Source organism: Podarcis bocagei (genome assembly GCF_964188305.1).
Source record: "Podarcis bocagei genome assembly, chromosome: 1".
NCBI classification, from domain to species: Eukaryota; Metazoa; Chordata; class Lepidosauria; order Squamata; family Lacertidae; genus Podarcis; species Podarcis bocagei.
In genome coordinates, this window is record NC_138125.1 from 43712495 (window position 1) to 43724535 (window position 12041).

At 46.4% G+C, this 12041-nt stretch overlaps 2 protein-coding genes across 12 annotated transcripts in view; one reads left to right on the forward strand and one right to left on the reverse strand.

The window, feature by feature from the left end:
* Nucleotides 1–2149, forward strand: part of LOC308594927 (serine/threonine-protein kinase PAK 6-like) — a 51190-nt gene extending 49041 nt beyond the window's left edge. For all 11 annotated transcript variants that reach the window (XM_081208502.1, XM_081208501.1, XM_081208509.1 and 8 more), the window contains one exon: nucleotides 341–2149. In XM_081208502.1, coding sequence (XP_081064628.1) covers nucleotides 341–508 — 168 coding nt within the window. In that variant the 3' untranslated portion in view covers nucleotides 509–2149. The remainder of the gene's footprint in view (nucleotides 1–340) is intronic.
* A 1533-nt stretch (nucleotides 2150–3682) lies between these two features.
* ANKRD63 (ankyrin repeat domain 63) lies at nucleotides 3683–10694 on the reverse strand. The gene has a single exon (XM_081185739.1). The coding sequence runs from the start codon at nucleotides 7185–7187 to the stop codon at nucleotides 6369–6371; it is 819 nt and encodes a 272-aa protein (XP_081041865.1). The 5' UTR covers nucleotides 7188–10694; the 3' UTR covers nucleotides 3683–6368.
* Nucleotides 10695–12041: the final 1347 nt, after the last annotated feature.

Sequence of the window (12041 nt, forward strand, 5' to 3'; positions counted from 1 at the left end):
CACAATAAAAGTTTTGTGTACACCGTTGCGTCTTAAATCAAACGCTGGACCTGACCAAAGCTGCTAGTAAAATGATTCCTGAGCCCAGTGGTTCCACTTTTTGCTTAGATCATGTTATCAATCACATTTTAGTCAAGTAGCAATGGAGCAAAGAGTTCTCCACGATCACCTGAAACAACACAGGGGAGGACTTTCTCCACACAAGCATCATTTGCAGAGTCTGCATATTTAAATATGTCCTTAAGTACTACTACTGGTTGTTATTTATTAACTGTGTATACTGCCCTTCATCCACCCTCCTGCCCTGAAATGGCTTATCTGAATTGTTCTGTTTTCACAGACATCTCCAGTTTTAAGAGACTTCTTGGAACGGATGTTAACACGAGACCCGTTGGAGCGAGCAACAGCCCAGGAACTCCTTGATCACCCCTTTTTGCTTCAGACGGGACTTCCAGAGTGCCTGGTGCCCCTTATTCAGCGGTATAGGAAACGGACCTCCACCTGCTGACCCCAAACTTAAGAAGCACCTAGCATATCATAGTGTTCGAATGCAGTCTTTCTCTTGGAGTTATCAGATCAAGGGCAGCCTGGCCCCGCAAACACGGCTTGGAACTTGTCAGCGTCCTTTCTGAGAATGCGAGAGGGAATTTTCACCATCTTGAGCTGCTTTTCAATGTTTACCTTTTTCTCTTTTTCATTGCTGAAGACAATCAAAAGCTGGACTCCTACAAGTCTTAATATATATATATTGTGAAGCTTCTGGGATAGTTCCTATTTCAGGAGTATGTTTGGTGTTTGTAAGAAGATTCTCGCCACTTGATTTGTACATACCTGCAAACCTCCAGAGACTTCATCTACTGACTGCACTGGAACAACATTCCTCTCGCAGGATAGTATTTGTTCTTTAAAACACATTTGAAGGTAGATGTCCTTACTTTAACCTGAAAACAGGCTTCTCCAACTTGGTGCCCTTTAGATGATTTGGATTGTGATACTTGGGGCTGATGAGAGATGGAGTCCAAATCATCTGGATGGCATAAGCTTGGCAATGGGCTTCCCTAAACCAATCATCTCATCTCATGTATGGGCTACTTGATCCTGTTACAAAAGACTCTTCTACCTTGTTTCCTTTCAAATCATTTTTCCAGGACTTTCTTTCTTTCTACAGTCGGGACTAATATGGGGCCTGTGGCTTTTCAAACCTTAAGAATGGTCTGTCATTTCACAATCTTACACCAGCTGGCAAGCAGCGCTTCATGGCAGACATTTCTCCAGAGATGCTGGAACCTGATGCTTGAAACTCCATGGCATGTAAACGTAGTGCCTTCTCCAGCGAAGACTGGAAGTAGAAGGCAGCACAAGGGTTGTCCCGATAAGAACTTCAGTTTGCTCCTATCAAGGCCCCTCTAAGTACACTGGACTTGACCAAGGATACGGCCTTGAGGCAGCTGCTGGGTGGTGTTTTTCACCAGCTCTGAATTCTTTAGCAAGGTCAATAAAACGTTGAAGCTCTCCCATTCCACTGAACAATGTTTGTTTTGCCAGTGAGAATGTTAAGACTCTCTGCCTACCTCCTATGTTGTTGAGAATAGGGGAAATGCATGGAACAGAGTTTAAATGTGTGCTCACTGTTCTATAATCTCCTGGATGTAGGTGGACCACTTCTAATATTCTTATCTAAGGTTGATGCAGAAATTTTATATGGTTAAGTCTTATCTGTGTAATGTCCAGATCAGTTGGCACCGATTAGTTTAGGTTGTATTATGTGTGTTACTGTGTGGAGCATAGTTGTAACATAACTGGAATTCAGTTTTGTGATACATTTGGGCAGGAGTTATGGAAAGTGGGGAGGGCTAGCTTGGAGGGGGTCAGGTGTCACTTCTACTGCCTCAGAATCTGCCCTTACACAATCCACCAAGTGGTAAACATATGAAAACGTGTAAAAACAACAGTAACAAAAAACTTGAAATATTGTGGGGAGAGCTTGTTGTAAAATATGTCTGTATGTTCCAGGAATCCTGTGCAAAAAACCCCCAGGTTTCTTCCTTCCTTCTTTTTAACTTAATTATCTGAAACAAATATTTCTCCTTTCCGTGAGTTGTTTGCATTTGTTGTTTTAAATTAAAACACAATTTTGATTATTCATAAACCCATTGCAATGTTGAAATGTTTTTGAAAAACGCGTTTATCCTTATTCCAAAGTGCTCCGCAGAGTTCCTAACTCAAAAACTTGCCACAGAAAAGTTTCAGGCCTATAAACTTGACAGACAAGTCAGTGGCCCAAATGTAGTTTCAGGCCAAAATGGCCAACAAGGCAGTGAGGGGTGTGTGAAGTCCATTTGGCCAGTAGTGCTTTATTATGGAAGTGGATGGCAGCAATGAGGCACAGGTGCAGCCCCGCCATTAGAAAGGACAGGGATCTTCAAAAAAGGGCCCCCTGGAGCGAGGTATGATCCTATTGTTTTACTCTGGAGGCAAGGGAATATAGGTTCTGCAGATGCCTCACTCCATTATAGATCCTGAAGATCCAGTTGTTTGTTTTTAATTGGAACAATACATAGAAGCAGCACTACTTTAAAAAGAGCATGCAGCTTTTTTTACGGAAAATCCCCACCCCACCTGCCAGCAGTTAACAACCACAAAATACAAGTTTCTGTAACTCAATGTTCTCTTATTCTTCTGAAGATGTGTCAGATGCCAAGAAGCTTCTCTGGCTGCACAAACACGGAAAAAACACAGAGCACAACCTAGCAAAAGCATTTCATGACAAACACCATGTAAATCAGTGGAACTCCTTTGTTTTCAGGGGCCTTCGTCACAGAACTACCTTACTAGAATGTGCCTATAAATCATTTGTACAGAAACATAAAAGTTTGAATTTAAACTACAAAATCCAACCCAAGTAGCAGACAATGGGCACCATCTTCTGAAAATAAAAAAGGCTTGTGACTAGGGGTGGGGGAGACATTCAATTCACCTAGCTTTTAGAGCCAAATTTGCACCTTCTGAAACGGTATGAAGACCAGAACACAGCCATCCTTTGAAATTTGCGCCTATCCAAATTTTGCAATACAGTTCTCCAATTAAACAATCTGTACACAAGTGCATAAAAATGAGTGTGCTGAAAAATAACATAAATGCGTCTTAGGAGAAATTGCTTGCAGAAATGTGCACCTTAGTCAAAAGTGCAGACCAAAATATGTTTGTTAGGAGAAATTTGCACGAAAATGCTGAAGAAAAAAAATCACGAATCGTTGCAGAAATGTGGATAACCTGAATTTAAGATTGGAAAAGTATGGAACAGAGAGAAGTGAAATGGAAAGATCCTCCCTCCATACTTGTGACTGATGAAAACAAAAAGTAATCCCAAAAGAATATGGAGGTTACTCTGCTAGCGAATTCCTAAAAGGGAGGGGGTGTCATTTCTGAGGACACATAATCTGATTGTATTATTTATTTTATTTATTAAATTTATATATTTCCCTTTAACTGAAGATCTCAGGGCAGTTCACAAGATAAATATACAGGATAAAAGCACAAAATAAATAGTTATAACCAAAACAAAACAATAACCCCCTCTTCCTACAACACATTTAAAGGCTCTGGAATATTAATCCGCCAAAGTAGACAGGGGGAAATGTTTACCCAGCAATGGATTCCTTAGAAAGAAAGAGCCATACAATTAGCAAGAAACTAGTTTTATTGCATTCTGTAGAAGGTCAGCTTGATAAGCTACATAACCCTTTACCAGAACAAACCAACATTTGAAAGAAGAAAATTCTGAGTCCATCCTGCTGTAAACACAATGTGCTTTTAAAAAAGAGAAACAAAAGGAACAAGTCACGGTTTTCATAGACACTGGAAGTTCAACACTGAATGCATACAAGTGAGAGCATCTGCCAGTAAATGAAACCAGTATGTTAGACAGTGGGTATGGAACTGACATTGTGTTATTGCTACACACTGCATTTGCAGTCAGTGTCCCTTTTAATGGCCTGGATCAAAGCTTTACAATGTGTTTCTGAATTGTGCAGTCGATGCTACTAAAATGCAACTCCTAGAATCCTGGCTCTAAGAAATTCATAGACGGGGATCAGCTGCAGACTCATCAGATGGACACCAATGCAGCTTCAACTCTATTTCTGAAGTGGAAAACCGTATTACTACAATTTACAAAGGAAAGGAAAATGAAAGAAAATGATCACGCACTATTATCTAAACTTGCTAATAATTTTCCAAGTTAGTATGTGCTTTTCAAGTGCACTGCCCTCCTACCTTCAAAAACTTAACCACCCCATGTGTTTTTTTAAAGTTTTGGCAATAAAAAATCAATCCCAGTTTAAATCTGACATCTCAAAAAACAAACAAACAAAACCAGGTAGCAAGTGATGTAGCAGACAGACCCCTCCCTGAGAGTCCAGGAGAGCTGCTGCCAGACAGTAAGGCTGCAATGCTAAACCATGTCTAACCAGAAATGAGTACTGTTGAATTCAGTGGGCCTGAGAAATCCAGGAATGGATTCCCCAATGTAATTCTCTTTTGTTAAAAGCGGTCCAAAGAAACAGAATTTGGATTGGGGTTGTTATAGGTATAACAACAGCAAATAAATATCTAAATACATTAACAACCACCTAATAAATAATATACTATTAACTAACAAAAAATTAAATATGTAAATAAAGCAATAACACCAACAACGTGTTCCAATAACTCATCCAGTTGAAACTGGGATGCAGGTGGCGATGTGGTCTAAATCACTGAGCCTCTTTGGGCTTGCCGATTAGAAGGTTGGAGGTTCAAATCCCCGCAATGGAGTGAGCTCCTGTTGCTCTGTCTCTGCTTCTGCCAACCTCGCAGTTCAAAAGCATGCCAGTGCAAGTGGACAAATAGGTCTGCAGCAGGAAGGTAAATGGCATTTCCATGCGCTCTGACTTCCGTCATGGTGTCCCATTGAGCCAGAAGCAGTTTAGTCATGCTGGCCGCATGACCCGGAAAGCTGTCTGTGGACAAACACTGGCTCCCTTGGCCTGAAAGTGAGATTAGCGCCGCAACCCCATAGTCGCTGTTGACTGGACTTAACTGCCCAGGGGTCCTTAACTTCCCTTAACTTTACCTTCCCTTTAACTTAGTCACAGAAGGGGGCTGGGGAGACAGGGACAACATGAGCCCTTATCATTTCCCCCCTCTGTGGCTAAATAACAGCTGATCTGATCACACAACTCCCACTTCACACCTTGTTTGTCCTTCCCTGTTACTTTCAGAGTTCATGCAATGTCACTAAATAAATAAAACTTGAACAAAAAATGCCGCAAAAAGTGAAAGGCCACAAACATTCCAACACACCCCACTGAAATCATTTCAGGCAAATGCGGCATCTAGTTACAAATAAATTTCTATATTATTAAGGCTTGTTTGCTGGATTCAAAGACAATGTACAGGAGTGCAATTCCATTTAGATAAAGAAATCCACACAGATACAAGTGGACAAGAAAACATCTCCTAAGAATCAGACATGGTGCAAAATCTTCAGAAGCCCTTACAGAAACTGCCATGAAAATGTAGCAATCTGGACATCATATAGACACTCTTGTTCTTTACCAAAATGACCACTGATCCATTTCACCCATTACAGAAAGAAGCATACTCAGAAAATGCAAAAATTTTATTTTGCTGTGGTGCCCTGAACTGACCTTTCAGCACTTTTAGCCAGGTTCACCGTTAGTTTTACTTGACTGTTCTCTGTATACTGTACAGCGATAGGTTACCAATATTTTTTTTTCATAGCTGTAAGATATTAGGGTTTGACAAAATGGTACTTTGCCATCCATGGATGAGGCTCCTGAGATTTTCCACCTGCACATTTTGCCCCAAAACGGTACATAAATTCTTGAGAGGGGCAAAGATAGCTCTGGCAACAACGGAAACTGATGAATGTGTAGGTGACAATGACATTTTGTGCTTTTAGGTTGATTTTAAAGGAAGTACACTTCGACCCTCTTGCTGAAATCGACGAGACCCTTACGCCCAATCATTCTAGAACATTCTTGACAAGAGAAAGAAGTAAATAACAATTCATCGCACCTTATCACAGTGCACATTGCTACTTGTTTCAACTAAATAAAATCTAACACCTGCGCTTCCCGGGTGCTGTTCAAATCGGGCGAGCCTCGGGATGTGCGGAGGCGCTCCGAATCCGCCCGCGGGCAACGATGCAGTGGTCCAAATGGTCACTGACGAAGCGGCCGGCACGTCGGAACACTCTGGATCCGCGGGCAGAAGCAACGCCTGCGAGGCGAAGCGGGAGCTGGCCGCGCCGAGGGGACGCGCAGCAGGAGCCGGGAGCAGCGCGCGCTTCCCGCCCTCGCCGCCTAGTAGCCGAGCAGGCTCTGGCAGTCGGGCGCCGTGGCCCTGCGGATCAGCGGGCGGCCTCGCAGCGAGGCGCCCCCTCTCCCCGCCTCGGAGCCGGATTGCGCTGCGGCGGCGTCTGGGCCCCGCTCCTCCTCCTCCTCGTCGTCGTCGTCCTGCTCCCGCCTGTGGGCGCCGCCGTCCCCGCGAGGCGACCGAGGGGCCGTCGGGCCGTCGCCGGGGGACGCCGCCGCCGGCTCGGGCAGCTCGAGGATCAAGGCTCCGGAGGCCCGCAGCGCCCGCACGCAGCGCCCGTGGCCCTCGCTGGCGGCCAGCTGCAGCGCGGTGCGGCCAGCGCGGTCGGCGCGCTCGAGGCAGAGGCCGAGGCGTCGGAAGGAGCGCAGCAGCCACTCGACGACGGGCGCGCGGCCCTGCCAGGCGGCGTACATGAGCGGGTTCCAGCCTCGCGAGTCGGCCGCGTCCGGGTCGGCGCCGTACTGGACCAGCAGCTTGGTGACGTCCAGGTAGCCCCGCTCGCAGGCCAGGCTCAGCGCGCTCCGCCCGGCGTCGTCGCGCAGGTCGACGGCGGCGCGGCGCTCCAGCAGCAGCCGGGCGAAGGCCACTCGCCACGCGGGGTCCTTGAGCGCCACGGCGTGCATGAGCGGCGTGCGCCCGCGGTCGGCTCGGCAGTCCACGATGGTGCCGTCCACGGCGTCCAGCACGAAGCGCGCCAGGTGCAGGCGGCCCGCGCTCATGGCCTCCAGGAAGGTGCGCGTCGACGCCCCCGGGCCCAGGTCCCGCGGCCGCAGCATGGCTTGCTGCTCGTACCCCGCGCGGCTCATGGCCCGACGGCGACTCGAGGCGCCGGCTCCCCGGAGCCGCTTTATAACCTCGCCTCAAGTCGCCATGGCGATCGCCGCCTTGGAGTGTCAGGAGAGAGACAGGAGATTAGCCACCGAGGCACCTCCGCTCTCCCGTTTGCGCGCTGGGGTGGCGGGCGGCGGGGCTGGGTCGTCGAGGGTTCCCGGAGCCCCTCCAGCTCCTCCCCGCCCACCTCGAATAAGGCAGGGCAAGGTCGTGCGCTAGATGCGCTGCCCTTGTTATTAGTGTGCTTTCAATGGTGTGACGTGTGACTGGTTCAAGGTGGCAGGTCCACATCTCAGTTGGCCAGGATTGGCTGAGTGTGGCAACAGTCTAAAAACCGAAGAACACTGGAACGGTATTTGTCCTATAGATATGCGGGAAATTACGGTATTTTTTCTTGAAACAAGACACGCATGGTGTTCTCCGAGTTGTGAAATCCTCCAGGGAGGGAGGAAGACGTGAAAATAAAATAAAATTATTTTAGTTGGAAGGTGACCAAAGGGTAATCAAGTCCAGCCCCCTGGAAGATGACTTGGGGGATCCTTATGCCTGAACTTTTTCAGGGCTCAAGGCGATATCATTGATAGTGTGTGGTTCCATGGACAGAATCTATCTGCACATCATTTGGTAGTTCTTACCACGGGTGAAGAAGTCTGAACTGTGCCTTTTGACCAGTGTTTTGTTAAGGTGATGTGAAGACGTTCTGGGTGGCTGTAAAGTTACAGCCGTCAACTGTGCATGTGTGAATTCACCCTTTGCTTCTGCATGAGCTTGTCAGAGGATTAGATGTGTGTCTATGCAGTACATTCAGTCCCTGTAGCCCACGCACCTCCTGCAGGTCTTTTGCTCTCGACTTTCCTGCAGGGCAGATGGTTAGTAACAATACTGGGATCAGTGCAAGAAGGGGTTTATCCACAATCCAAAGTGGTCCACAATTGCACTTTCTGCCTTGTACTCACTTCCTCCTGCCAGGGCTCCTGGATGCCTGCAGCAAATGCGCCATCCTAGGTGAAATTTTCATATCCTTTCATATGACCTCAAAGTCAGTGGTTCACAGGGGAGGCTGTGCACACCTTCTGCTGTGTGTTGTGAAATGCAGCAAGCATAGAGGAACCAGCACAGAGTTGCATTCATTATGCTGCCCTCCCAAAAAATCTGCTTTTGCAGCATTCAGGTTTTGCAGCCTGATTATTTATTTCTATTTATGAATGGCTTCCTATGAAATTAATTGAAGCAATTTAACATGCAAACAATTTCATATATAAAAAGAATTAAGGCATAAATCTCTCTACAAGAGATCAAGTGAAAAACCACTCTCTTGGCCCACCCATTCTGGCAGGTGAAGAGGAGCCCAGTTCTGATGCTGGCTCCCAAGTGTTGTAGCCAGCTTTGCACTGTTGTGAGGCAGATCCATGAGCATCTGGAGTTTCTGGAATACAACTCCCATCAGCCCCAGCCAGCATGGCCATGTTAGAATTCCTGCTCCGTGATTGCAGTCATGGGATTGTTGTCTTTCACATGATGGTGTATGTTTTGACTCCACAGAGTGGGAAGTGATGGAGACAGGATGTTTGTGTTACTGTGTTCCACGAAGTGGGACTATTTCCTTTGTTCATTCCTTTTGCTGACTGATGCTAGAGAGAGGGAGCCATGTTGCCGTGCTCCGTGTGTGTTTATATGTAAATAAAGTAGATTAACCAAAATGCTGAGTTGCTGAGCTCTGTTACGCAAACTGCGAGCACTCTGCAGATCCCTAAGTGTGCCGGTGTCTGTTGGCATTGGTCGCTGTGATATTCGGGCTGAAGAAATCTTTTGAAGCTCCCGAATGAAAGACCAGGAGGGAGAGAACATGCCAGTTGGGCATGTGTCTCTGCCAGGGTGCTACTCAAGTGTAGGACGAGCTCCTGACAGGCCAATGGTCAGGGATGACAGGAGTTGTAGTCCACCAGCATTGAAGGGTACCACATTGGCTACCCCTGCCTTAGGTTAAGGCAGAAATTCAGGCTGTTTTGCAAGTAGTAGTGTAGTTTTATTTTTGTGATGAATTCAGCATAAATTGAATCTATCTGTCAATTATCTGGCTTGCAGAAAGTGCACAAAAATCACAACATGTCAGGAAGCAAGATGTCATGGGTGTTGGGGAGCATGGCCAGGCAACACCAGCTGCTGGCATGAGTTTGCAGCTTGAGTCAAGCAGTGCATAGAGGACCCACCTCTGAACATCAGAGCCCTGTGCTCTTACTGCCAGCCAAGTTGCCAATGGCAAACTTACCCACGAGGTCTAGAAACTGTTTTTTAATTTTAAAGGAGAACTGGGGTTTTCCCTTGTTCTCTGTCCCCTGCTAGATTCAGCAGGAACCTCCACATGCATGGTAGTCTACCTACTCAGTGGGAGCCCCTGTATGTCAGGTGCTGCATTTTCCTCTTTAATCATTGTTTCTAAGGGCCAAGCAACATCATCCCACCAGCAAACAGCTGTTGTGCCGCTGCTGCCAGACAGCTTTTCCCTGTGTCAAGAACCAGCTCCAGCAGCCGGATGCTCATGACAGGTGTGCAGTGCCTGTTGGTAAATTCTTAGCTCTGCGCCCACCAGCTTTCAGCACATGACTGCAGTCAGATGCAAAGGGGCGCTTGTGGTAGGATGCTAAAAGCCAGAGGTCACCACTAGCGTCAGATGCAGGACCTTTTAGGGTGAATTGGTGGAGCCCACATGCTGAGCAGCACCTGGCAGGGTCCTGTGACTTGGACCGACATACCAGGGATGAAAACATTTTAAAAATAGTGTTCTAGCCATTCTTATTAAGGCTATGCTTTGGAGACTTTCAGGCTTCAGTTCTATACACTGGGAGTAAACCACACTGAACTCAGCAGGCATGTAAAGGATTGTACTGTGAGTGTCTGGAGCATGAGAACAGTGTCAGCATCACTTCAATTCTGGTGGGTCAGCATTCAAAATTGGCCAGGTATCAGGTGCCTATAAGCCACTTGGGACCAAGTGAGGCTGCCCGGGCACCAAGGATGGCACCTGATGTTTCCACCATCTGGAGATGTATGCCTGGGGATCCTTGTATATTGTTTTCACACACTAGTAACACATCCTGTAGAATTCTATCCATTATATTTTATCTGCACAATCGGAACAAATTTCAGGAACCTAAAGGTTGTATTGAAAAACACGACTTTTGATCTGACTGGCCCCCAAATGACATTCCGTTTTGGCGACTGTAACCCTGGTTTAAGGAGCCATTTAGTGCCTAGCTTATATATATGAGTTTCTAACGCTGCAGTGCGTATTTTTCTGGGCACTTGCTTTTGACGTTTTGGTTGCCTGACTCTCCGCACTGCTTGAAAAGTCTCCTCGCAGCAATAGCTTCTGCTTAAGGCTTCTGCTTCTGGCTCCTTACTGGTGTTTGTAAAGCTCTTGGAGAAAGTGTCATGTAACTAATTACAAGGAAGTTAATAAGCCAGCAATCAGGTGAGGTGCCTTCTGCTCCTTTCCAGCCTGCTGGCTGCAAAACAATCTACAGCGACCTTTCTGTCTGTCTATGAAGGTTGGGGGTGGGGGAGAGAAAAGTAGATAAAGATCTGTTTGCATATTTCTCCTGCCTATAGAGTTGGCCTATTAGGGAACAATCTTGTGGTCACTGGGAGGATGGAAGATGAGGACAATAGGGTGCTGTGGGTCCCTCACTTAGCCAGCCACCACTGGGACCCTTCCTGCTGCAGCAGCAGAAAGCTGTGCTTGTGGTGGAGCCCAGAGCAAAGCATGTTGGGGGAGGTTGTTGATCTGAAGAACAGCCACTCCCCACCCCCGGCAAAAAAACCCATTGACCAGCCTTGAAGCTGGTATAATTAAGAATGAACTAGTTGTCATCCACCCTGGCCCCTATGGGGCAGCAGGGCTATGGATGCAGTGGTTGCTGCACTATGAATCCTCTCCAATCCAGGCAGGTGAGAGTGCTCTGTGCATTTGCAAATTAGGATACAATATGAATACACTGAGCATATGCACTTGCACACACAAAATATTGGGTGTCTTAGAATCATAGGACCCATGAGGGTAATCTAGTCCAACCCCCTGTAATACATTCAAGTAAGATTTACTCAATGGTAGATCCCCTGAAATGAATGAATAAGTGTAGTCGTTAGAGAGTCAGACCCTAGGACCTGAGAGACCAGGGTTCAAACCTTCACTTAGCTTTGAAGGCCACTGAGTGACCTGGGACCTGTCGCTGCCTCTCTGCCTAACCTACCTCACAGGGTTGTTGTGGAGATTAATTTGGAGGGGGGGAATCATGAGCTTCTTGAAGAATATAAATGGGGTCAATCAGTAAGTCAGGTCAATTAATTCCAATGGATCTACTCTAAATAAAATGCCACCCATAGTGTCTTGTGGTTAGCTCTTGCATTTAAATTAATCTGGGCTAAATATTATTCCAGTAGCAGCACTCATTCAGCTGTTTACAATGCAGAGAATGTTGACAAGTGCTTTGATATTGATCGGAACTTGGTCATAAAGTGGGGTGCTCTTTTAAGAATGCAATGCCATTGATGAGCCCAGCAGCGAAGCAGAACCCAAAGCCACTCTCTGAAGTTGTGATTATTATTCTTCCAGTTGCAATTGTTATTGTAGGTCCCTTTGGGTGAAACTGGTCTCCCTCTGGTGACATGCATGCGGTCCAAGCATCCCTAGATTAATTAACATGGTATTTAATTTCATAGCACTGTAATGCCCTATGGAGGTACAGATTATTTGTCAAGTGAAAACAGTGCACTGTTTTCTGGAAGCTGTTAACAGCCCTTTGAACAACAGATTTTAGGAATTACACAGG